At 47.4% G+C, this 27,314-nt stretch overlaps 1 protein-coding gene across 1 annotated transcript in view; it reads right to left on the bottom strand.

The window, feature by feature from the left end:
• Positions 1 to 256: 256 nt before the first annotated feature.
• The window catches only part of NMNAT2 (nicotinamide nucleotide adenylyltransferase 2), a gene marked incomplete at its 5' end in the record, with an annotated part of 156,679 nt that continues 129,621 nt past the window's right edge, over positions 257 to 27,314 (bottom strand). The window contains 7 exons of the mRNA XM_080917797.1: positions 257 to 389; positions 3,637 to 3,704; positions 3,841 to 3,942; positions 19,486 to 19,562; positions 23,159 to 23,203; positions 24,502 to 24,582; positions 26,869 to 26,995. Of these exons, the coding sequence (XP_080773923.1) occupies positions 287 to 389; positions 3,637 to 3,704; positions 3,841 to 3,942; positions 19,486 to 19,562; positions 23,159 to 23,203; positions 24,502 to 24,582; positions 26,869 to 26,995 (603 nt within the window). The 3' untranslated portion in view covers positions 257 to 286. The remainder of the gene's footprint in view (positions 390 to 3,636; positions 3,705 to 3,840; positions 3,943 to 19,485; positions 19,563 to 23,158; positions 23,204 to 24,501; positions 24,583 to 26,868; positions 26,996 to 27,314) is intronic.

The raw sequence follows: 27,314 nt of genomic DNA, 5'->3' as shown, positions 1-27,314 counted from the left end.
CTCTAAGGGCTGCACTTTCCCCAACTCCCACCCTGTTCCCTTACCCACCCCGACCCAGAGACTAGAGGAAAGTTTGTCCAAAGATGACTGTGGAATGGAATATGCCATGGTTCTTCGCGGGCCCTCCACACTGTGGGGGTTAAGTCAGCCAGTGGGGAGTACAGTCAAGATGAAGAAGACAGAGAAACAAAGAGGCAGGAGAGAAACCGGGGTCTGACAGTGACTGGAGGGGGCCAGTGTGTTGGCAGAGGACAAGGGGCGAGTCGAGCAGAGAACTGGGTATCCGCTAGCCCGAGGCATTGATGTACAGCTGACTCTTGAGGATGTAGTCGATGACTGGCTGGGACAGGTAATCCACGACATGGCCGTCTCCGTGCTGCAGGGCCAGCCTGTATAAGAAGAAACAACAATCAAATGGACGTCCATACCGCCAAAAGACCAGAGCCCTGGTCTGCCTTCTGCCTTTTAGGAAAGGATCTACATGTGCCCCACCCCCAGCCCAGACCCCACCCCCACCTTACTGAGTGAACGGCATTGCTGAGATCCTCATTCCCTCGCTGTCCCGCCAACCCCCACCCCCACCCCGTGACACCTTCATCCTGGCCTGCCACTGAGTAGCCAAGAGACCTTGCACAAATTATTATTATCATAAAAATATTTTTATATTTATTTACTTCGTGTGTGTGTGTGTGTGTGTTGGAGCATACATGTGGAGACCAGTGGGCAATTTGTGGAACTCAGTTTGGTCCCCCCAGGTGGGTCCTGGGGACTAAAATCAGGTCATCAGCCTGCAGGATAAGCTTCTTTACCTACAGAGCCATTTCACTGGCCCACTGGGCAACTTAGTTAAGCCCTTTCTCTAGTGTTTCCTTAAGTACGATTAAGGTAGCCAGTTACATCCAATTAGTTAAAGGATTAAATGAGTCACTGTCCAAGCATAGGATTGACATTTTGGCTTCTCTTTGGGTTGCTCTGCACACTGGTCTCATGAAAATTGGTCTCCTAGAGAATTCTTAGACTTAAGTTCACCTTTTCCATATGGGAGCACTTGGCTGTGAGCCAATGGAGAGACAGCAACAGGTGAAAGATTCCAGGGACAACTGGATTCCTGCATAATTTTCCCTCTGGTCTTCCCTTCTCTGCTCAAGCCTCAAGAGTCACTGGGCTCAGCAAGGTGCCGGGCTCTCTACCTTTAATGCAAGCCCCACCTTTACAATCAAAGGTGCCCCCTGTTGTGTCTCCCCCCACAACAAAGCTTTCTGAAAAGTGGTCTCCAAACAAACTTCATCAGACTTGGTGGAGAAGCAGAATCTGAGTCCAACCAAGAAATCTTGGTCCAGTTGTCCAAAATAGAACGTAGGGGTTGTGAGGCTTGGAGACTAAGGAACAGCCATGTTGGAGTCAAAGCTCTTGCCTGCTTCACTGCCCATTGCTCTAAACTCCCAGAGGCTGCTACTCTTGTGATTGTCTTCCAAGAGAAGAAGTCCAGTAGATGTTTTAAGTCTTTGGTCCATTGACTTCTCTGAACGGTGTGACTAGACGCCCAGGCTCTCCGCCTTTGGACTCTTCTTTCTCTGCTCCTGAACATCTCTCCTGGGGACTTCTAACCATTCCTCGGCCTTCACGGAAGTACTAGTGAGCTCGCCTTGCTTTTGATTGCTGCTTTCTTGTCAACACTTGACTCTTTGTGTTAATCTGGATCTGGATATTTTTAGTTAATTAATTAGCATGTGTGTATCAGAGAGACTGCGTGTTCTCCAGTGCAATCGTAGGTCTCTCCTACCAGACATGAGCTGGGGATTGAACTCAGGCTATTAGGCTTGTCAGCAAGGGCCTCTTTACCTGCAGAGCCATCTCATGTTACCTGACATGTATGCTCACGGTTCTCACTTTATACCTCCACACCTCTAAGTTCTATCTCACCATTTTACAGGACATTTCCACTCGGAGTTTACAGAGGAGACTGTTAGCAGTGTCTAATATTAATTTCTCCCCCTTTTAGTTTTATTTAGATATATCATTGCTGAGAATAAACTGTGTTTTCCAGCCTCCCATGAGCCAGTGGGATGTCAAAGAAAATGGTATGTATGTACAACTCTAGGTTATGTCATTTTTTTAAAAAGATTTATTTAGTCTTATTTTATGTGTATGGGTATTTTGCTTCCATATAGATCTGTGTATCTACGTGTGCAATGCCTGAGAAGGCAAGAAGGCACTGGAACTGTAGATAGTTATAGTCATGAGCTGACATGTGGTGCTTAGAATCAGATCTGCTCTTCTGGAAGAGCAGCCAATGCTCTTAACCATGGACACTTCTCTCCAGCCCCTGTTTTTTGAGATGGGCTCTTGCTCTGTAGCCAAGGCCAGCATTGAGCTTTCTCTCCTCCTGCCTTCACCTCCTGAATATATGTCCCATGGTGGCTGGGTGGGCCACCTGAAAGATAAAACATTCTGCCTTGGGCTTCCCCATGTTCCTCCCACTGAGAATAGGCTTGGCAGTAGGTATGTCCCCAACAATGGAGGCTTCAGACTGAAGAGACCACATTCAATTCCTTTGGACTTCTGTAAATGAGAACTATACATCGACTATATTTAAAACTCCGAATATTGAGGCCTTTAAAAAAAATGTCGGCCTGCCTTATATTTTTACTAACAAAGCATAGTTATATCAGCACCCGAAACTAAGAGTCTACAATTTAAAAAAATATTCTTTCTTCCCTCAAGCCAACTAGACCAGTTAATGTGTTGTTTCCTCATTTAAAAGTAAACAGCTGGGGGCTGGAGAGATGGCTCAGTGGTTAAGAGCACTGACTACTCTTCCAGAGGTCCTGAGTTGTGCCAGCAACCACATGGTGGCTCACAACCATCTGTAGGATCTGATGCCCTCTTCTGGTGTGTCTGAAGAGAGTGATGGTGTACTCACATACATAAAATAAATATTTAAATCTGAAAAAAAGTAAACAGCTGTGTTGTACACCTTTAATCCCAGCACTCAGAAGGCAGAGATAGGTATATCTCTGATTTCAAGGCTAGCCTGGTCTACAGAGGGAGTTCCACAAAAGCCAAAGGCTATACAGACAAACCCTGTCTTAAAAAAAAAAAAAAAAAAGAAAGAAAGAAAGAAAGAAAGAAAAGAAAAGAAAAGAAAAGAAAAGAAATAGGTATAAACACATGAAGTCCAAAAAGGAGAATGAATTCTGGGCAGCAAGAATCTACTTGAATCTAAGGGTTGTGTGGCAGTTTGAGTGAGAATTATTCCATAAGCTCATTTGTGTGAATACTTGGTCCCCAGTTGGTGGAACTGTTTAGAAAGGATTAGAAGGCGTGGTCTTATTGGAGGAGATGTGACACAGGGCAGGCTTGGAGGTTTCTCTGCCTCATGACTATGTCTAAAGCTCTCAGAAACTGCCCCCACAGCATACTTACCTGCCTGCCTGCTGCTATGCTCCCCACCATGATGATGTCCTTATCTGAAACTTGAAGCTCAAGGAAACATTTTCTTCTAGTAATTGCCTTGGCCAGGGTCTTATCAGAGCAATACAAATGTAACTAAGACAGGCTGCCACTGCCTGAGGAAAGCTACAGAAAATTTTAAACTCGTTTGACCAAAAGGTCCCTGACCATTGCCGACCATACCTGCTCTTGGTGGAGCTGACTACAGACATGGGATGGTTGATGTCATCCTTCACTACCATGATGTTGTTCTGGAAACAGAGCAGAAAGAACAGGTCACCAATCCCTCTCAGGGGCTATTCTCACTCCCTTATTCTTCCAGTCCCCCAGAACTTTTCGAAAAGGGCGGTATCACAGGGGTGTACCAGCAGGGGATGAAGGACTCACTTTGTATTTGCGGAGTATTGAGGAGTGATTCATGATTCGGTCTGTGTCCGCTGCATCCCGAGGCACCACCACGATCCCGAAGTCCCCAACAATCACTTCCATCTGAAGAGAGGGAGGGGGAGAGGGAAGAAGAGAAAGAAACAACTTTGATGAAAGTTGTTACCCCAACTTCCAACCAAGTGACCACAGCAGAACAAAGTGACATTCTGTTGCTTTGCATGGAATGTCAAACATTACTTTCCAACTTACCTTCTCAGCTCCATCAGGCAGCAACCCGAACTACTGACAACAGTCTTGGTAGAGTGAGCGAGAACTTTGTCTGGCACAGAAGACACTTAAGAAATACTTCTAGAATGAATGAACACCCTCTTGCACGTCTGAACAAGACCTTCCTAATCCTCAAAGCTCTTGTTTGAGTTCATAATGTTGCAGAAGAGCAGGAGTAGCCACTAAATAAACTCACGGGTGAAACTGAGTCCACTGTCCAGCTTTGTGTGTGTGTGTGTGTGTGTGTGCATGTGTGTGTGTGTGCATGTGTGCACATGTACATACTTGAGCACAGGTGACTATGAAGGTCAGATGCAATGCTCCTGGAGGTGGACTTACAGACAGTTGTGAGCAGCCTGATGTAAGTGCTAGGAATCATACTCGGGTCCTCTGTAAAAGCTGTGCACACTCTTAACTACTGAGTCCTCTGTCCAGCCCCAACTTGCATCATTTTCACTTAGCGTTATATCACAAGTGCTCTGCCACACCATGAAGATGATTTGGGAGCGATCCACATGGCTTAGCAGGTAAAAGCCCTTGCAGTCAGGTCTGACCTGAGTTAGTGCCTGGAACCCACATGGTGGAGGCAGAACCAGCTCCTACAACTTGACCTCCATGCCATGCTCTCCCACACTAAATAGAAAAATAGAAATCATGTGGAAATGTGGTTTTTTAACCTTTTCTATATTTCCTCCTAGTCATATAGTATGGAAAGTTTATAGTTACTTCTGAGTTTTTTGCAACCTAATTTTTGTACATAACACTTTGATAACTATCTTTATACATAAATCTTTTATCACATCTCTAATTATTTCCTCAGGATAAGAAGTAACATAATTGGGACAAAAGGATGTGGAAGTATTTCAAGCTCTTGAGACATATTACCAAATCGCCTTCTAGAAATGTGCTGATATTCATTTCCAGGAGCTTGGCATTTACAGCACTTGGTAGCAAGGGTTAGATCCAGTTCTGGGCCTCACAGGGGGAGGAAGGACGTTGCTTGTAAGCAGTTCAACTCATTGAGCAAGATCTGCTTTAGGGGTAAAGGACTTGGAATTTTCCCTTTCTCCCCCCGCCCCCATAATTCTTAAAACTAGTTTCACAAAAGCAGGAATGATGAAGAACTGTGGAGCATTCTTCTCTACCAGAAATGGTCACAGTGTAAGAATAACTGTGTGTGTGTGTGCCTGTGTGTGTGTGTGTGTGTGTGTGTTACATATCCTTGGGTGTTTCTACCCACCTTTACTTTGCTTTCCCTATTGCTTGACAACTGCTTAACATAAAATTGCAAGTAGGGCTGGGTGTGGTTACAAATGCCTTTGCTCCTAGCACTTGGGAGGCAGACACACAGATGGATCTCTGTGATTTCAAGGCCAGCCTGGTCTACAAAGCAAGTTCCAGGACAGCCAGGGCTGTTACACAGGGAAACCCTGTCTCCAAAAACAAAAAAACAAAACTAAACAAAAATGTAGTTAGAGCCCTGGTGTTGCTGACATAAAAGATCAGCCTTGAGCACTCAAGGGAGAGACAGACAAGCTAAACATACAGTACCAGAGCCGATAACTGGTCGTGCAATATGGGCATGGAGTAGCATACGCGTGTTTGCTGCAGACGGGGTTCACATTAAGTTTTCATCAATGCTTCCGTCCTATGGGCCTGTAAATGTTCGGGAGAGGCAAGGCAGGAATCTGCAGGGAGACCCAGCTCCTCTTGTCAGCTGTTAGACCATGTACTGGGTTCACTGTTCAGTAACTGATTCCACACTTGCCGACACACTAGAGTTGCCAGATGAGGTAGGACATCAAGAAGGCTCAGTGGGCAAAGGCACTTGTTACCAAGTCTGGAAATCTGAGTCCAATTCCCTGGACCCACATAAAAGGAGAGGACCAATGGCTGCAAGTTGTCCTCTGACCTCCACACATGAATACTCACACAGAAAACAAACAAGTCTAAAACAAATAAATAGATGCAACTTTAAAATTGAGAACAACAAAGAAGAATTACCCAAGAAACTTTAAAGATTCCAAACATGTACCTGATGCCTGAGATCAATTAAACTAGAGCGTCTCAGGATGGGACCCAGACAACCGTGCTTCAAAAACAATTCCCTGGGTGACTGCAGTTTCCAGTGCGCGACTGAGTTCATGAGTCAGTCAAATATAGAATTAGAACTGGAAAAATGGGCAAGCCAGGGAAGATAAGGGAAGGAGAAAATGACAGTTCACCGAAGTAGGAGCACACAGAGATTCCAAAGCTGCCTGATCTGTAGATGTTTTAGGATAACCTGGTGGGAGTTAAGTAATGGTGGGCCTGCTTCCCAGTGCTTGGCTCTAACAGCCGGATAATGCACATTTGATAGGCGCGCTCTGTATGATGCGTATTGTAAGGGAGCCATTTAGAGCAAATGTTCTAGTTCAAAGCATGAACAGACTGGCTCTGAGTGGCAATCGGCGCCCACAAGGGAACTGCTCTTTGGGTGATAGGAACGCAGCTGCTTGCTGCTTTCCACTCAGGATCTAATGATCTGACACCCACTCAAGAGCCGTGCCAAAGCTTGGTGGGTGGTAGGCAGATGGAGCCCTTGCTGCTGGAGATAATTCTCCTTTCCAATAACGGGTGATGGATTTTCCCCCTGGGGGCCACAGATGGGGTGAGGAGAGCCTGCGAGACCTGCCGATTAGCAGCCACTCTTCCTGGCTTCAGGTCAGACACTAGAGATAATCTCTGTTGTTCTTGGTGGTGGGTTTTCATGCCAGAGAGCATGTGGGCTGACAAAGGTGTCAGGTGGAGAACTGTCTGCCCTGAAGAGTTTAGTGGTCCATCCTACCCCTACCTCTCTGGCTCAGGCTAGACCCCATATCTCCCAGTTCTCCTTCCTTTTTTTGGTCTCTATGTTAATTCTCAATTGGGGACCAACCCAGTTCAAGAGCCTTCAGTGTGTCTTTGAACCCGTGTTTCCAGCGTAGGGTGTATTTTTATCTTAATATGTTCATGAGTCTCTGGTTCTGCTGTTGTTAAAAGGCTCTTTGGGAATCTGAATGAGACTGTACCTCCGAGGCTCAGGTGTTGGTCCCCGGTTGGTGGGGCTGCTCGGATAGGTTTAGGAGATGTGGCCTTGCTGGCCCAAACAAGTGTTTTCCTAGGACCCTTTTCTCTTATAATTGCGCCCAGCAAAAGTCTTGGCGTTTTCCTTGTTTCTTCCCTTTCTTTCATATCTTATATTCAGCCTACAAGGAAACCCAATTAATTCAGTCTTCATTACAAACATGTGAGCCAGTTTGGCTGAGTATGCCTGTAATCCCTAAACTTGGAGTGGAGGTAGGAAGATCAATAAGTATTTAAAGCCTGCCTGGGTTACATGAGACCCATCTTTTGCTTTATTGTCTAAAAGCAATAAAACAGAACAAAAACGTATATGACTCTGCTTGGTTCTCATTTACACCTGGGTCCAAGTCTCCACTGGCATAATGACCCCCCCATATCCAAGTCCAAATTACCAGAACTTGTGACTGTTATATGATTAAACTAAGAGAATTAATCTTGATATCATTCTGGCCAGTCTGGGTGGCTATAACATCAGAAACAAGTGTCCTTCTACGTGAGAGGTAGAGACGAATTGGATGTAAAAGAGAAAAAGTAAAGACGGGTCTGAAGGAGGAGGGGCCCAGAGCTAGGAACCCAGCACATCCAGCTCCTTGTCTAGAAGAACTGGGTACCTGACTGCCCTACAACCTCAGGGGGTATGAATAGTCAATGTTTATAAATGTGTTCAGAACTGTGAGAGAATGAATGGCCTGTTTATAACCACCAGGTTTGCTGTAACGGGGGAACCGTTAGCCCACATCCTTCTCACCTGGATGGCCCTGGCCTTGCTGTTAATTTCTTGCCTTTTTCAGTCTCTTCCCGATATTCAGATCTTTCCTTTTTGGTGATGCTGTCTCCATCTTGGGGTGGGGATACAGCTCACTGGCAGTGCTTGCCAGGCACGCATGAAGCCCTGGGCTCAATCCCCAGCAGGCATGGTGGTGCATAGCATGCCTCTAATCCTAGCACTGGGGAGATGGAGGCAGGAGGGTGAGAAGCTCTGGTCATTGTTAGCCACACAGAAGGTTTGAGGCAGGCCTGGGGTACATGAGATTGTTCAGTGAACAAACAAACAGAGGAAGTGAGACGTTCCCACCCCTGTGCACGTGTGCTACAAGCCTAATTTAGAGGGGCCATGTTAGCCTCTTTGGATCTGAGCAGTGGCCGGAACAAGTGAATTATGAAAGACAGTGAAGGAGAAAGTATTCGGTCTATTCCCTAAGAACGGTGTGACAACTCAGTGATGCTTCACAGAAGAACTGTTGGGAAAGTTCTAGTCGTGAGGACTCAGTGATCCACAGACACATCTCATGACCTTGGGGTTTGGGGAGGGGTTTTGAGTGTGTGAAGTGAGCCTTACAAATCTGCAGAAAGATGAACGTTGTATTTAGAAAATTACAGCTAATTATTGGTGGTGGTTACAGCAACTAAAATAACTTCCACAGCCCAGATCTTACTACGACTTGAATGATTTCAAGGGCGAGGGAGGATAAATGGATGGATAGATGGATGGACGGACAGACAGTGTAGCTGGAGTTCCTGTTGGTGCCAATTTTACAGCGGTAAGTTGTAAAAAGTGACCATTATAATGACTGTTTGGTCATTTCAAAGTTGACCAAATTCAGTATTTACAGTTTGTAAGCACAGAAAGCCTCTAACGAATGGTACCAACAAGTCTCCCAGATCCAGGAGATTTTGAGAATAAAGAGCAGAGGGACACAGCCAAATTTAGAAAAACTGGTCAAACCTGATCCCACACATCACAGGAAAGAATTGAGGGAAGGCTTGTCAGTATACTAAAGCCTTCAGATCTTCCTTAGGATCTCTTTGTTGGAAAAGAGAAATGCCCGAGAAGTCCCATTTGACTTGGAAAACTCAGGGAGCTTTGTGGTAAAAGTACTAGTCCTGGAGAGACCGCTGGGGACAAGACAGTTGCCAAAGCTGAGACAACTGAGCCAGCAACACGTTCAACCAGATTTTATATCCTGATGAAAAGTGGGCGGATAAAGTAAAACAAAGAAAACAGATTCCTCAGACCTTGCCTGGCAGGTACCGATAAAGCATCAAACCCAATCCTAGGAGCAGCAAGATGGCTCAGTGGGTAAAGGCGCTTGCTGTACAAACCCCATGGCTGGAGGTCAAGCTCTCAACCCTACAATGGAGGGAGAGAAGTGATTCCCCAAAATAATCCTCTAGCTGTCGATTTAAATTACAGAGTGCCGAGCCGAACCTTCTGGTGGAATGGGATGAGGACAGGCACCTCAGCACCTCCAGGGATTCATGGAGAACAGGACGTTCCTCTGTGAGGACTGGTTAGGGCACATATACATCCAGTGCAACTGGTTCCAGGACCCTGAGGATACTGAGCTCTGGTTCTGAGCATTTGCTCCAGTTCTTCCTATTATGGGCCTTGCTCTTGGAGTGGGAGGGAGGGGTAGGTGAACAGAGCAGACCTGATTGGTCAGTCTCACTCCTTACATGGCCCGTGTACCTTCTACTGCCAGACCCTAGGGACAGGTCTCACTGGGCTAGTCACTTACCCCAGGCCTGTGTGTTAGGCCTCAGAGGCGGGTCCATGTCATTCTTCCGGCTTCACCATCCTGCCCAGTTTTAATCATATCTCTCATCTATGGTTAAAGTTTTCCTGGGGAGATGGAGGTGGAGCGGAATCGAGGAAGCAGGTGGAGGTGGACTCTGCTTCCCAAGTGTAGGGACTCTGAGAGGAGGATATGAGACATGTCGAAGCAGGAAGCGACTTGGCCTTGGGGAAGAGAACACTTATGACCCAGGAGTCAAAGCTCTTGGAAGGAATGTGGACTCAGCCTCGTCCCTCCCAGAGGCTGAATTCTAAGACCTACCCTGCTGACTCTCAGGGATACTTGGATAGATGCTCTGTGGCCTTAGCCAGACACCTTTCTGGATACTAAGGGCGTACAGGAGAGAAGACAGATAGGACTTCATTGCTTGGATAAGTTACCGTCTAGTTGGTGACATCAAGCAAAAAGTTAGTAGCTACCACATGGTTGGAAAACCTGCAGAGACCATTACAGAAAGCCACAACTAAGTGGGGCAGTGGTAGTGCATGTCTTTAACCCCAGCTCTTGGGAGGCAGAGGCAGGAGGGTCTTTGAGTCTACAAGGTGAGCTCCAGGACAGCCGGGGCTACACAAAGAAACCCTTTTGGAGAATAAAATAGAGAAAAGAGAAGAGAAAGGAAAGGAAGGGGGGAAAGAAAAGGCTCAACAAAAATAGGACAGACAAAAAGCTGCACTCTTGAAATCTCAACAATATGGCTGCCTAACCAAGACTGAGAAATGACACCAGTTGACATGCTAGTGTGGATAAGGAAACCTCAACGGTCCCCATCTCTGAATGGCGAACTGCAGGCAAAAGATGGCTGCCTTGAAAAGCAATCTTCCCTTGGGACAAGTCCCCTAATTGGTTATTTAACACCATGTGGTCGGCACTAAATGCCCTCAGTAGGCTATATCATGTGTATGTATACATGTGAATATCATGCGTATGTATACATGTGACAAAATAAAGGAAAGAGAATACATCCTTTAAAACAATTTAAAAATACAAATTGAGAGGTCAAACAAAAGCTCATGTTTTGACTGTATCGAAGGACCTGGGCAAGTTAATGTTCAGTGACTCATATCTTATAGGGACTAACACATTATGAGCAAGTGGCAAAAACAGCCAAATGAAACAAGCAAAGCCCAGATTACGATGATGATGTATTTCATCCCAACACAGAGAGGTCATTTGAATGTTCTAATCAGAGGGCTCAACTTCATTAGCAATAAGATTCGTCAAGATGCACTGAAGACCTAGAAGGCTTCACTGGTCCGATCTAGTGTGATCACAGTCAATCAGGACTCAGAAGGACTCTGTTTCTTCTCAATGTACAGCACAACATCGGCTTCTTCCCTGTCCTCTGTAGATGGCGGTGAGGGATGCACGGGGTTGGCGGTGAGGGATGCACGGGGTCGGCTGTGAGCATTTACCAAGGGCCCTACCACATGGTAGCAACTCTTCCGGGAGCTTCATTATCACATCTCATCCTTCCAGCGGTCTTCTCAGATGCTTGTCTCCATTCCCATCTCTCTTAGAGGGAGAAACCAACTTGATGAGATTCAACACCCTGTCCTATCTAAACAGCCAGTGATCGAATCTGACCCCTCTTGGGTCGCTCTTGAAGACTCCTATTGCTTCACACTTCTAGACCCATCGATAGACTCCTATTTTAGTGATTTGAAACGTCTTCAGTTTAAAAATATCACAACTCCGGCCAGGCATGATGACCTGCCTCTAATCCCAGCCCTCGGGAAGCAGAGGCAGGCAGATCTCTGTGAGTTCGGGGCCAGCCTGGTCTACAGCGTGAGTTCCAGGACAGCCAGGGCACAGAGAAACCTTGTCTCATAAAAAATAAAATAAAATAAAACAATAAAAAAATGACCACACGTTGAAAATATACCTGTGGTATGTGATGGCGTATACCTTTAATCCCAGAATTCAGGGACGGAGCAAGGAGTTTGAGGCCAACTCAGGGTACGTAGCAAGACCCTATCCTTTTTTCAAAATGAAAACAAAACAAAAAATGCATAAAGGAAGGAAAACAACCACCACCTTGCTCTTTAAAAAAAGAAAAAAAAATCCTCTTACCAGTTACCCTCAGTTCGCTGCTCTCTATCGCCCCCCTAGAGCACACAGCTGTAGCCACTTCTAGGTGGGTAAAGAAGGGGGGAGAACCAGCCTTAAATCCCCATCTGTGAGAACGTCTAAACCACTCTCCAGCAGAGCATCGTCTGCAGTGCTCTGGCTTCTGCCCTTGTCTGAAGGAAAGGCTGGGCCAGAGCTAGTGTGCTCAGAGACTGGCAGCCAGGAGTGCACTTCCAGGATGGCCCTCAACGCAAACAAACGAAAGTTCCTTCAGCGGGGCTTCCCAGAGGAAACCAACCCCACTGAGCTGGGAGAAGTGTGGGAAGGCCCAGAGTTCCGGCCTCGTGTCAAAAGCCTGCAAACCAAATCGACGGCACCTTTTACAGGAAATCCGTGAGCAGCAATCAGCTCCCAGATTTAGCATCACTGGGACTGAGGGTCCTTCCCCTGTGGATCATTCAGCTTGGGTTTTAGCAATGTGGGGGCCTAATCCCCCAGGGCTGGAAGAGTCCCGCAGGCTTCCTGCTTACTGGCTGGAGTTAGGCAGTTTGATAAAAAGTCATCTGAGCCTGAATAACCACATGTTTGTCTTTGCTTCATTTATCCTGGGGCCCTGGGATTTCTTCTGGAGTGGTTAATGCCCCCGGCTCTTCCTCTGTTTGTTTTCTTTGGTTATGTTCCCATAGCTGATGGATGTAGGAAGCTGGTTAGTCCATGACTGGTTGGTTGGAGGCATGTGGGGCACAACAAATGAGAGAATGCGAGGCTTTGAAAGTTCGAGAAAAAGAGTTTCCTCATTGGCCAACTTCTGGTGTCTGGAATTACACCTTTAGGCATTTAATACTTTGGGTTAAACATTAACTCTTGCTTGTTTAAAATGGCAATGCCCTGAGAATGGCCTGGACTGGCAATCATTACGATTTCAGCACACTCCAACAAAAGCCAGCGCCTTCTCAAATAAAGAGGACCAACTCGCTTATCAGCCATCGCCTTCCGGAGGCTTGTGCCAGCTACTGGGTCTTTAGCAGCTTCCTTTCCACATGAAAACCTTTTCTCTTTGTGACTGCTTAACCCGGACCAGGTTCAATGCCCAGCTTGTGCCTTCACCTGGGCCTGCTTTGAGGGATGTCTGTCATTCTTCCACAGGTCCGTGTTAACGGGATAAAGGATCCGAAGAACCAGGGAAGAACCCACCATTCGACAGCTGTCCTATCTAGAACAAGTCCCAATCTGCTTAAGCCCCCTTTCTGTATATATTTTTAAATGGCTACGTTTATTCATTCAGGGTGTGGTTGGTTGTGTGTGTGTGTGTACACGCCATGCTGTGTGCGTAGAAGCCAGATGGATGACAATCTACCTGAATCAATTCTCTCCTTGTCCCACATGAGGTGAGGATTGAACTCAGGCCAGTCTTGACAGGAAGTGCCTTTACCCACTAACCCATCTTCCCAGTCCCCTTTCCATACTTTTAAGATGGGAATAGAGATCCCATCTCAAAGGGGTTAAATTGGACAATCTATGAGAAACGGCCAAATATGGATAATTTACTGTCTGTCTTTCTCACAAACAGCCAAATTATTTCATTTCTATCTGTTCTCTGAGCAGTAGACTAGTGACGGCTGCCACACAGAAGGTGCGGAAAATGAAAAAATAAGCCCAGGATGGCGATGTGTCCTTTAAACTTAGCTGCTCAAAAGGCTGAGGCAGGAGGATTATTAATTAAGAAAAATTCGGAAGGATCTGATTTTAAAATGAAAAAATGCAGGCTGGCAAGACAGCTCAGCAGGTAAAAGTGCTTGTCACACAAGTCTGACAGACTGAGTTCGATCCCTGGAACCCATGCAAAGGAGGAAAGAGAAAAAAGGCTCCACAAAGTTGTCTTCTGACCTCCACTGTGCGCTCTGGCACCTGCATGCCACATGATGATAAATAAAAAAAGACAGTTTTAAGAAGGAAAATACAAAAGGAGACAGGGATATAGTTCAGTGGCTAGTATGTAGAAATCATAAGCATAAATTCCCAGGACTTAACAGCAACAAAAGAATAAAAAAATAACATCCAACAGTTGCTGTGAACTTACCAGCTGGGTTCAAAAACAAAAACTCTTGTATACTTCTTAGACGCTTAATTTCGTGTTGGACAATGACGTACGTAATTACTAGGGTATTTTTAGCCTGCAGGAACCTTGTGGGCAAATGCATGCTTAGGTTCACAAGGGCACTGTTGAAAGCTTGATTGAAAGGAGGAATGTTTAAATCAGAATGAAGTTGCTGGCCTTCCTTCCGCTAAGTGATGGAAAAGCACCTGCGCAACCCTCTGGGCTTTGCTTAAGGGAGGAGCAAAGAAAAAGGTTTCAGCCCTGGCTGATCCAGGAGACTTTGGCCTTAATTTAATCTTCCTGACCCAGTCTGGATACCTGCACTTGTGTTTCAGTCAGATGCAAAAAAACAAATGCAAAAGAAAAAAACAAAAACAAACAAACAAACAAAAACAAAACCTTGAGGGAAGCTATCAGTTTGATGGGATTTAGAATCACCATGGAGATGTCTTGTGACATCTTGCGAGGGTGTTCAGAGAGTTTAATGAGGAGAAAAGAGCTGCCCTGGCTTTGGGTGGTAGCATGCTCATGCTCTGGGACCCAGACTGAATCAGACAGAGATCAGTAGGGCAGCAGGTTTGTTGTCTCTCTCTGCTCTCTGACTGTGGATTCAGAAGGGAGCTCAGGTCCCTGATGTGATGTGATTGCCTCTGTGCAGTGACGAACGCCTCCCTCTCTGGAGAGCTACGAAGCTCTTTCTTCTGTGCTTCGATTTCTTCAGAACACAGAGTAACAGAAGAAACTACCCTGCTACTGAAAGTGAACTGGGCATGGTGCTGGCTCCTGGGCTCGGAGACTGGTCCAGGAGCCTGGATCCTGATTCCCCCAGAAAACAAGAACAAAAATGCCAACCGGGAGGCCACACAGCCGCTCTTTTGTGTGCCACTTGAGAGAAACTTGATGAATATGTACGGAATTTTCTCTTCGTGGAATGTAAGGGGACGGGGTGTGTCACTGGTGCAGGAGGTCAGATTTCACTGTCGACTGATAGATCTTTGTGCCTAGTGGACACTGCTTCAGGGGAACTGTAGCTGGGTGTGGAGCCCTTGATGGAGAGTTTTGGGTCCAGACTTGAAGCGAGTGATGTTGACTATGTAGCAGCTGGGATGACAGGAGAAGCCATGGCTGTCCTGCTATGGGACAGGCCCACTAGGCCAGTTTCCAGATGTTAACACTTTCAGTTGGCACAGTGAGGCTGCCCCATTATAAACACGCCCCTGTTTGTTCCTAGATCTGTCTGAACGGGAACTCTTTTACATCAGAGCCTTGTATCTTTAGATATTACTTCTGAACAATGATCCTAAGAACCTCACAAACTGGGAGAGTTGGGAAAGAACAATTGGCTGGGTGGTATTGAGATGCAGGCTTGCTGTGGGCTGGAGCAGCCGAGTCTGATTAGCTCCAATCTCACTGTGTCTGCAGAGAACTGGGATTCGTATCACTGCCTCAGACAAGAGAGATGCAGGAGTAACTAGGGTGGATGTCCTTGATATCTGGGATGACCAGACATCCAAGTTGTCACCCTGAGACAGGAAGATCTAAGAATGTGGGACTCTCAGGTTTTGAACCTTAAAAAAAAAAACCTCTTTGTTTTGAGACGGGGCCTCTTGCTTCGAAGGCTGGTCTTGAACACACTATGTAGTAGAGAATGACCTTGAACTTCTGATCTTCTTACCTCTATCTCTCAACCCTGGGACTGGTTTATATGGTGCTGGGGATTGATCCCGTGGCTTTGTGCACATGAGGCAAGCACTCTACCAACTGAGATACTTCTCTAGCCTCAGTCTTTGGATTTTCCGATAGTTTTTACTTCCTTTACAACGTTGGGGATTCTATCCAGGGCCTCACTGGGGTAAGGGAAGTTCTCTAGCACCACACTATCTCCTTAGCCTTAGGATTTTGCACTAAATTCATCTAAGTACTAGGAAGAGTGGGGCTATCTGGTTACCTTCCTTGGTTTATCCATCCCTGGCTGCCACAAGATGTTCCAAAGTCACCCATCTCAGAATGGGGACTGACTGGAAGCAAGACAGGGGCATCCCTTTGTTTTTTACACAAACACCCCTTAGAGACTGGAATCATCTGATTACTCTCAGGAATCCAGAAAGTCAAACTGGTCAGAACTGAGGCATGCCCTTTTCCCACATCATCAGGGGGAAATACGTTGGAATGAACAAAGACTTCCATGTGACATTTATTTGTTATTTGTTATTTGTGAGTGTGTGTGTGTGTGTCTGTCTGTCTGTCTCTGTGTTTCATATGAGTGCAGATGCCGTAGGAGGCCAAAAGAGGGCATCAGATGCCCTGTGTTAGAAACCACCCACACCCCAGAACAAGATTCTCAGCTCTTCAATGACTTGGCATCAAATGTGACATGCTTTTGTCATCAAAGCCCCACATCCCCTAAAGTCATCCTGGTCTTTTTATCATCCTCTCTTCTTCTTCCTTCCCCTGCCCACTGGAGTTACAGGCCCATTGTCAGTTGCCAGACTGAGGTCTTTTGCAAAAACACTAAGTGCTTTTAACTGCTGAGCTATTTCTCCAGCCCCTTAAATTTTGTTTCTTAATCAGCCGGTGCTCTAATGCTTTAAAAAGCTCAACACCAATGACTGAGGAGAGCCAGAAAGACCCGAGCCTGGGTAGAGATCCAAAGCAGCAGGTAGGTAATGAGATCTACCCTGTAGAGAGCTAACCAGGACAGAGACTGGAATCAGGGGTGTGTGTGAGTGTGTGTGTGTGTGTGTGTGTGTGTGTGTGTGTGTTGCAGGTTCCAAAGCGCCTACTTCAAGACTACAGGAGGCTCCCCACAGGTCCCACTTAGTAAATAGCCCCAGGGATTTCCTGCTCACACAAGTGGCTCTTCAGACTACTGCACCAGCTGCCAACCTCATCCTTCTCAATTCCCAGACTGCTCAGGCCTCCCTGGAGGGGCCCCAGACAACTGCTCAGCTTTGCTGAAATCTCTGCCAGTGACTTTTTACTTTCTCAGTACTTGGTAGAGAGAGGGTGGAAGGCAAAGGCTGATTAAGCCACTTAATCCAAAGCAGAAAGGAAGCTTAAAACTTCACCTGCAGGAAATTGCTCAGGCTCTGACACCCCTCCCCCACGGCACCAGCATACTTAGCTTGCACTTCCTTCACCTTGAATAGCTACTGGGTTCACCAGGGTGCTCAGTTCACAGTCATTGAAATGTCTTAATAGCATTTGTTACAAGTCAGGTATCGTGGCAAGTCTAGTCCCAGCACCGGGCACTTGAGAGATGGAGGCAAAAGGATCAGGAGTTCAAGGCCATCCTCAGCTGCACAGCAAGTCAGCCTGGGCAAAGACAATCCTGTCTCAAAAATAACAAGCAAAACCCACGTGGCGGCTAATTATGTGATAGGCACTGTCACATACACTCAAAGAGTGACATTTGAGTATTCAAAATCTATGTGAGGTAAACATTATTATTATGCCCATTTTAAAGATGGGAAAATGGAAACTTAGACAATGTTTTGGGGGCAGATGGGGTAGACCTGGAGTTTAAATCTTTCTCTGATAAAAGATTTTGTGTTACATCAAGTCTCCTAACACTTAACATGAGGGGTGTACCAGGAAGTTCTTTAATCTCAGAGCACTGCCAATAACATACAAGACTTAAAAAACCTGAGGTCCAGAGTGACCGAAGGGAAAGCCCAAATTCACCCTCTTCCCTTTTGTTTCTTTCTGGCTTGCTGTGAGTTTGGAAGGATCCTATTTGCCTGTGCCATCGGCCATTTGCATTCCCATTCTCTTGCCAAGGGAACCCTAGGGCAGTAGTTGCTATGTCTTCAAAGGTATCGAAGTGTAACAAACCCTACCCATAATCCCTCCAAACCATACCCATAATCCCTCCTAAACCCTGCCTGGAAGCTGTGGCTCTCCCAGTGGCTTCACTGGAGACAATACCTGACAACAGGGTCACCATGACAGCAGTTGCCTGGGTTGTGTTTCAGACACTGGAGGTTGCAGAAAGTAGTTTAGACTACTGACCTACGTATGCAAGGTGACCATTTGGACACCAGATGGCTGAAGCTCTACCCTTAGAGTCCACTAATGTCACTGTTTTCGGGACACAGCCCAGGTAAAGCCCTGATGGCCCACCTACAGGTTATTTCATTTGGCTCATGACAATCATCTTCTGAAGCCTCAGACCCTGCTTATTTCAGAAACGCCCCTTACCTCTGTGAGACCTCGGGCGTCCACCTTTTCTTGTCTGGCTGCCTTGGCCATAAACTCTTATTAAAATATTTGCAATTGTTTCAGCAACTGTCAGACTGGCATGCCAAACGGTGGGCAAAATGAGCCTCTCTGGGTAACTAGAGGAGCTGAATGATTGGCATGGGTACCCAGCAAGCTCATTTTGTAAAAAGCATGAAGTCTGGCGTTGCTGCCAGCAACGCACCAAGGCAGGAGGACTGCCAGGGCTACAGAGCAAGACCCTATCTCAGAAAAAACAGAAAAGCAATTGGCACAGCACCATGAGGGTGGAGCTGGCTTTAGCTCAGGCTATCTATCTCATGAGAGAATTAATAAACCGGCCAGAGAGAACAGCATGTGTGGAAAGTAGTGGACTGTGTTGCCATTTCTTCTAGGCTCCACCCCACAGTTACCTGGCAACGGCCAGGTGTGCCTGACTCCCTATAAAAGGGGATATTTGCCTCTCCTCTCTCTTCTGCTCCTCCTCCCTCCCTCCCTCTCTCTCTCTCTCTCTCTCTCCCTCTCCCCTTTTCTCTGTCTCTATAACTCCCTCAACTCCCCTTCCCATGCCCTGGATAAACTATTCTTATACTCGTCATATGGCTGGTACATCAAGGGGGATGGATGCCGCCTCAGCATGGGCCCACAGAGGCACCCCTTCCCCCACACCATACCGAACCTCTGCCAAACATAACCCTGGCTTTTTATTCCTTTTCATAAAACACAACAGATCGGCCATCCTAGTGAGTACTGATGGAATCTTCTAAGTGACTGGAGTTTAACTGGCTCTGTCTCTTATGCCAAATCAGTCATCTAAAGGATCCTATTTACCTTTGCCAATAACCAGAATACACACACACACACACACACACACACACACCTATTCTTTTGCTTATGGGGAGCCTGGGATAGTAGTTACTATCCCCTCAAAGTCAGCAAAGTAAAACAAACAACGCCTATGATCTCCAAAGGGTAAAATTTCTTCTTGACCCCTCCCTTCATGTCTCCATGGCCCCAGCATGCACACCCCAGGCAGTGCTTGGAACAAGACATTCTATAACTCGGAGTGCTTTTTTCCCAGGGTTTCCCAGGGTGAGGATGAGGAGGAGTGGCATAAATATGCAGGAGGAGACAAAGCCTGGGGTAGGTGAGAACTTTCCTCCTTAGTCATGCGAATAAATTGCCCTCTTGGGAACTTTGAGAAGGCAAGAGATTGCAGTCTGTGAGGGGAGGACAACTGAAGCCAAAATCATACCCCCATCCCACACCCACCCCACCCCAAGCTGCTTGTGGATTGGAAACCTGGCTACTCACATCCGCCTCATTCCAGAGTCCTGGGATGCAGAAGGACTCCAGCAGGTCACTGCCACACAGCAGCAAGATGCGCAGCTCTGCAGAGGGAGAGCAGAGTTTGCAAACAGCATCAGAGGAGGGTCTAGGTGGCAGCTCTCAGCTCTCCACCCTCAAGGACACAAAAGTCTGAAACTTGGAACTGTGTAGTTCAGGTCTCCTTGACAACCCTACACCAGGGTATCCGTAGTTCAACCCCCCACTACTTCCCCTCTGCATCTCCAGACAGGGTGGCCAAGACGGAGACGCACCCCTTGAGGGCCAGAGCAGGATGGCCAGGCTCTCTAACAGTGGTAGCCAGCTAGACACCACAGTTTAAGGGCTCAGAGCCCCCCCTCTCGTTTTCTTTTTCCTTCCCTCCCTTCCTCCCTCTCTTCCTTCCATCTTTTCTTTCTGGAACCTCCTGTCTCAGCCTCCTTAGGGCTGGATAACTTATTTCTGTGTTCTCTCCGTCTAGAGGGTGCCTCCTTCAACAAGTGCCAACAGGGCTGGGATGGAGGGAGACCACTGGCTGCAACAATGGAGTGGATCAACTGTGCTCTCTCTGTGGCCATAGCTGCCAGCAAACGGCTCGCTGAGCAAGGCTGGAGCCACCTCCCCTTTACCCCTCCCCTTTACCCCTCTCCCTAGCCCCTCCCCTTTACCTCTCCCTAGCCCCTCCCCTTTACCCTCCCCTTTGCCCCTCCCCTTTACCTCTCCCTTGCCCTTCGCCTTTAGCCCTCTCCCTTGCCCCTCCCCTTTACCCCTCCCCTTTACCTCTCCCTAGCCCCTCCCCTTTGCCCCTCCCCTTTACCTCTCCTTTGCCCCTCCCCTTTACCCCTCTCCCTTGCCCCTCCCCTTTACCCTCTTCCTTGCCCCTCCCCTTTGCCCCTCTCCTTAGCCCCTCCCCTTTACCCATGGTGCTTGCTGCCTGTCAGTTGTTTTTCTCCCCTCATTAAGCCCAATTTGAGATATCCCACCCAGGCTTATTGTCATTTAAAACTGGCAGCTAACGGTTTTGAAGTTCTGCTGAGTGACGGGGAAAAGAATCTAGAGATTCTTGACATTCCTCAGAGTTTCTGCCTTATCTAGAGTGTTGTCTCTGAGACAATGAGGCCTCTTGTGCAGTCTTCCAGACACAGTTGCTACCAGGGTCCCTAAGAGCCCACCGCTTTGCCTGACTTACACCCCAGGGCTGGGCAAGGCCTCTCAGATACTGAGCTTACCCCTGGGAGTCTCCAGATGGGATTGAGGCAGGTAGAGAAAGCAGCTAACATCCCATCGTCTCTGGGTCTTCACAGTTCACCCCCTCAGGGAACCCAATGGAGGCCGAGAGCTTATATTATCTTTTGGTACAGAACCTTAATTTGTCTTTATATCCCCAGACCCTGTTGGTGACTGGCACACAGTGGGTATTCAGACATGGTGAATAGTTAAGCCAGTAAATGATGTGGCTGCCTGAGAATCCCTGGGTAGTTTGGGGGCCATTTGACAATGTCTGGTTGTCATGCCTGGGGAGAGGAGAAGTGTGGCATCTGGTGGATGGGACACGGCTCAGTGAACATCACACAGTACCCCGGGCAGCCCCACAATGCAGAATATCTGCTGGTAACACCAAGGCTGACAACCCTGACCTGGGCTTTCCATTCTTATGCTAGGACTCACACTCTTCCCCGGGAATAAGATGGAAGTTTTCAAACGAGCTACAGCCCAGAGAGGCAGAGTGAGACCTCTGACCACCTACACCCACCACCCCGGGACCAGTCTGCTTATTGGTAATGGCCCCGGTAGAGTCTGTGGTCCCACATGAAGCCACTGGAGGGCAGCAGTGATTTCCATATTTCCAGACCACAAGTCCAGGGAAAGCCACAAGGGAAAGCAACCAACTGCTGAAAACAGAATGGGCCCACTGATGCTTTAAAAAAACAAAAACAAAACAAAACAACAACAACAACAACAAAAAAAAAACAGGTGGTGTGTAAGAAGCCGGTGAATACCAGGGCCTTGAAGGACACAGGAGTCAGTTCCCTTTCCCTCCACTGGGCTCTGCCTCCCTCCCCTGGCCAGCAGCCAGAATCAGTACTCCCTCCCCACCCGCTGCTCAGGAATCCCAGCTATGTGTAGCCCAGTGGCCCATCCCTGCTCCCACGGTAGGTTCCCGGAGGCAGCCGCCACCTGTATCTCTGTGAACCTGGAGTCTGTCTGTCAGCAGGGGTTTCACGGCTTGCCTTTTTAGAAGCCAAGAATTCCTCATTATCCCTCCCCGGCATACACTGGGGATCCCTTTCCCTTCCAGAAAGCAAAAGCAGTCAGAGGAGGTAGCCAGATTTAGGGTCCAGAGGGGGATTTCCCCCAGCAGGGACCGCAGAGCCCAACTCAAGCTCTGGGGTCTGGGAAAAGACAGACTACTGAAAAATCCTAGGACTGTTCTGAGCTCTGCTGGGCTGAGACTGGTATCAGGGATACAGAGCTTAGGGCTTTGAGTTCTGTCCTAGCTGCTTTGCCCAATCCTCTGCCTTTGAATCCTCTGGGCTTACAGAACTTGCTTGCTTTTTGGCGATCGGCCAGAAAGCCAGATGCCCACACTCCTGCAGACAGCAGAGCTGACAAGCTGATTTGTAAAGGATGCGAAAGTCTAAAAGGTAACTCTTGGGTTGCTTTGGTTTAATGCAGTTTAACTGTGTGCTACTTACACTCCATTCTTATTAACGGCTCTGCTCAGTAACCAGTGGTCAACCTTTTAAAAATAGTTCTAGCAAAGCAACTGGAATAGCCCAGCACGACTACATCTCAGACCAGAGGTGTACCTCGAAATGTTATCACATATGCTGGGTATCAGAGTGCTTAGAGACACCAGCATTTCCAAGACTCTCAAGATCAGGACCACACAGCAAGCCCAGACGGTGCTCCCAAAGAGGTATATCCCAAGACATCTAACACTTCTTTAGAAGTTAAATCCGCTTGGGTTGGACACCAAATTGCCTCTCCTTCATCGATTCACCGACCCCCTCACCACCTGCTCCATATTTCCTGCCTCTGCCACCCCCTTTCTAGCTGCAGGCACTCGGGTCTCCCGCCCGCCTTTCACTCTGGAACCTTGCAAAGGCTTCATTTTACTGATTTGCTTTGATTATTACATCAGCTCCTTTCCACCCCCCACCCCTGACAGATGTTTGTAACTAGCTTCTACCTACTCTAGACTTGGGTTGGGCACCAGAGTCTCACAGAGACAATGGATACCTTAGCTTCCGCCAAGGCTGCAGGGCCACATGGTGGCTTTGGATCAACCCTTGCCTCCTTCTCTCCCTTAACGCATTGAAAAACCTCAACTGCCTTGGTTGTATGCAGTATGAGCAGGCAAAACCAATGGTCTCTCTCACCAGCACTGATGCTCGACTTTCATTCTTTTAGATGAGGGAGGAGAGGCTGTGGAGGGAAGACTGACAGTTGGTCTACTACTGGGGAGTGACTCTAATGGAGAGACCTCCAATAGGCTCTAGGTAAGATTGTGGTCGTACTCGCATAAGGAACGTTCTGACTGTGGACCCAGCTGTAAACCCAGTCCAGGCCTCAAGCCCCCACCCTTCCTGACCTTGTTGCTCCCAGGTGATTGGGGGCAAAGGGCTCCAAAGGTCCCCACTTTCATGGTTCAACTCACCAATCTCCTCATACCGCATCACTGTGCCCAGGTTGGCGTTCTCATCTACGGGGAGAGAGGGGAAGGTTGGAAGAAGAGAGGGATGGACAGATGGACAGGGGAGAGAGAGCAGAGCATTGGGGAGCTGAGATCTCACTCAGTGACAGAGGCTGGGGAAATGTATCAAATGGCGGGAGGCATCCTCACCCCTCGTATTTCTGGGGTTTTCATACTTAGACCGTCTCACTGGGAAAACCACTGACAGACACACTAGAATTGACTGCTACCTGTTTCTGTATCCCAGGAAGACTGCCCTCAAGAACTGTGCCCTCAGAACCTAGGACACAGAATTTGGGGGTCACAGGGGGTAGCCTCCTCCCCCTTCAGTTGCTTCCTGGTTTAAAGAACCAGCAAAATTGGCATGTTCAGTTTTGTCTTTGATGGGTTGCCATAAAATTTAAAAGGATCATGCCTCTGGCATATGTTCCTGGTGTGTACTGTCTACACGGAGGAGCCCAAGGTACACACGTGTGCACACAGATATCTACAGGCGAGCTGCCTTGTCCCCACCTCTGCCTCCTCAGCCATCTCTTTGTTCCTTCTCAATATGCCCTAAACTGGGAACCTCCAAAATGGCAGAAGGCAGCCGGAGTTGGAGGGGGAAAAGCTCTAGGGCCTATGAGATTCTCACCCAAGCTGAGTCTTAGGGGAGTACCCAAAAGACAGAGGGGAGCCAGGGCAAGATCCTGTGTGTCCACTGGAGAAGAGACACACCCAGTGTGCAGACACATTTTATGGGGTTCGGGGAGGGGAGTGAGCACAGGCGGGAGGAGGGAGAGGATCAGAGGCCTCGGAGGAGCACCGCACCCTGCTGTTCCCATCAGCTCTGGACACTGTAAGCCTGGCACTGCTGTTTGACTCTTGTCTCCATCAGCTTCTGCCCTGCAAATGACCACTCCACAGACGGATGTCCACAAGTGCCATGGGTGGGGAGTCTTCTAAACAACAGAAATTTACCCCTGAACGTTGTGGCTGTTGAAAGCCCAAGATAAAGGAGACAGCATGGATACTGTCACCTTCTGTGTCCTCAGACGGTGGGAGGAGCGAGTTAGCGCTGCAGGGCCTTTTCTTTAAAAACAGTTTTAATTACATGTTGTTTGTTTGCTTATTTATTGGTGTGTGTGTGTGTGTGTGTGTGTGAACAATCCACCCTCATGACTAATTGTTGCCCAAGTCCCTGGTTCCTAATACTGTTCCTCCTGGGAGTGGGGAATTAACAATTCAATGTATGAGTGTCTGCGGATGTAAGAAAGAGGGTGAGAAATAAAAAAGATGGAGCTGAGAAAGCAAGTCCTTGACCTTACCTACAAAAGTGAAGTGCTCCACAGGTGGGCGGACACAGCAGATCCGGCTGAGGCTCTCTCCTACTTTTCCCAAGATCTTGGCTGTGAGAGAGAATAAGACAGACAGACAGAGGGAAAGAACCACTCACACCTGGCACTGTTGTCAGCCCAGCATTGGGGCCATGGTAAACAATCGGGGTGTACTGGAGAGGAAGTGGAAGGCAAGAGGAAGGAAGGGAGGGAGGGAGGGAGGAAGAAGGACATAACAGTGACTGCCAGAAGCTCTTTCTTCTCACTGAGTCTAAGGCACAAGCACCGTGAGCCACACAGTCTACTTTTTGGTCATGTTTACTGCTTTGTTAAAAATAGAAAAAAAATGTGTAAAATAGAGAAAAGGAAGAAATATAACGAGGAAAAGAAACAGTACCCACGACCCCACCTCTACAGATAACCACAGCTTTGCATCTTGGTGTATTATTTATTTTCTTCCATCTTAATGAGTATAATGTGCCTAAGTTGGGTTCGACGACAATTTTAAGGGGCAGTCACATCGCTTTGCTCTTCCAATTCTTAACGTTATGGTTTGACTCTTAAATGTCCCCCAAAAGCCATGTGTTGAAAAGGCTTAGTCGCCAGCTGATGACGCCGTGGGAAGTAGAAGACTTCTTAGGAGGCGGAGTCTGATGGAAGGAAGTTACATTACTGGGGGTGTGTCCTGCCGCCTCCCTTTTTCTGCCTTTGCTTCTGGCTACCACAAAGTGAGCCACCTCCTCTGCTACCCACTCCCATGATGCTGCATGCTTGCAGAGCATCAGAACAACACGTCTGGGTAGCCCTGGACTAAAATCATTGGAACATGAGCCACATACGTCTTTGTTAATTAAGGTTGGTTATTCTCAGGCATTTTGTCCCAGCAATGGAAAGCCACTATGACTAATACATTCCTCATGAGCAACGTCTAAATTCAAAGAACCTCGGCCTCTGTTAGACTACACACTGGAGTCATCTCTGCCGGACAAAGGAGGGCACGCGGGCCCACGCAGATGACTCTCACAGTAATCAGATATCCTACGTGGCTGAGAAGGGTCCTGCGTGTCTCTTCCGTGATCTTTCGCTCTGGGACCTCGGCCCAGAACTTTCTTAGTACCCGATATAACTACAAGCAAACTGAGGAATCCAGCTCTTCTTTATAAGTTATTGTGTTTATAAAAGACCAGTAATAAAATAAAATATGGTCTCCGGGCTTGAAAAGTAGCGGGTGTCTCTATCTCTTAGAACTTACATTGGTTATGTTTTGTTTGAAACAACAATTCATGCAGCTCAGGCTGGTTATAAACCCCTGATCTTTCTGTTTCCACTTCCCAAGTTTTAGGTTATAGACGGACGTCTGCCACCATACCCAGCTTCACGGAATTTACCTAGGAGAATCTTTGCACTGGCTCTCAACCTTCCTAATGCTGAGACCCTTTAACATAGTTCATGTTGTGGAAGCCCCAACCACTAAATTATTTCGTTGCTACTTCATAACTGTAATTTTGCTACTGTTCTGAATCGTAATGTAAATACCTGATGTGCAGGATGTCAGACGTGCAACTCCTGTGGTAGTCACAACCCACGGGTTTGAGACCACTACTTTAGGGCGTGTACCTTGGACCTGGTACAAGTTCAGCTAATCACTAACTGTCTCTGAATCTTCTTTTTTGTTGTTGTTGTTTTTTGTTTTGTTGTCAGAGAAAAGAAAGCAAATCTGTCATAGAATTAGTGCATTCAGTGAGAACACAGCATATAAGGTGCACAATGCTAATGTAAGAAGGTGTTGGTGCCTTTGTTCTCTATTGAGGTGGGCTAAGAATATGGGCATTATGTGTGTAATGTGACTCATGGCTACTTCCTCCCTGTGGCCCTGGGTAAGACCCTCAGCTCCCTGGAAAGGCAGAAAAAAAAAGGCTTTCTTTTATATATTAAACCCCTACTTCAGGCAGTTAGATTTATATTTAAATACTTAAGAAGACACACGCTCTTCTCTCCTTCCTCTCCCTGCCCCTCTTCTGCCTCCTTCCTCCAGTCTCCCTTCTTCTTCCTTCCCTTTAAAAAAAAGATTTATTTATTTAGTATGTATGGGTGCACTGAAGCTGTCTTCAGACACACCAGAAGAAGGCATCAGATCCCATTACAGATGGTTGTGAGCCACTATTTGGTTGCTGGGATTTGAACTCAGGACCTCTGGAAGAACAGTCTGTGCTCTTAACCACTGAGCCATCTCTCCAGCCCATCTGTCCTTTCCTTAAGCCTCCTTTTCCTCCTCTTCCTCCTTCCTGACCAACTCAAAACCTGGGCGGGCCCTCTAGGTGATTCTAAGGACTAAGGAGTTTACCCAGTGTCCCTTACCTGCAGTGGGCTTGGTGGGCACATTGCTGTTCTGGTAAATGGGCTGGGTGTTCTCGTTTTGTGGCTGTCCAATCACAGGTGTCATGGAAGGCGTGTTGACATTGGAGAGGATGCAGCCAGTCACCCTCTGGAGGAGAAGCATTGAGTCAGTGTCCTTCGCCCAGGGGTGCTGAGAATCTCGGCCCAACTGCCCCATGGGTATTCATCCCAGGCAGAGGGAGTCAGTCTCCAGCTAAGGGGAGGTGCTGGGCTTGGCTCTACATGCAGCTGTGCCACATGGTTGGCACTGGCAGGAAACAGTAGATCAGCAAGAAAAGCTTGGTGCAGTATCACGTAGACCTGGACCCCAACACTATAACTTAAAAAAGTTAATTGCTCCTGAACCTTAATTCTAATTCAAGTCTGATATATGTTTACCTCCCCCCATTATTTAAAAGATTTGTTTA

This window comes from Micromys minutus, assembly GCF_963924665.1.
Source record: "Micromys minutus genome assembly, chromosome: 6".
Lineage (NCBI taxonomy): Eukaryota > Metazoa > Chordata > Mammalia > Rodentia > Muridae > Micromys > Micromys minutus.
Note: the sequence above shows the minus strand (reverse complement) of the source record. Positions and strands in the feature narration are given on the sequence as shown.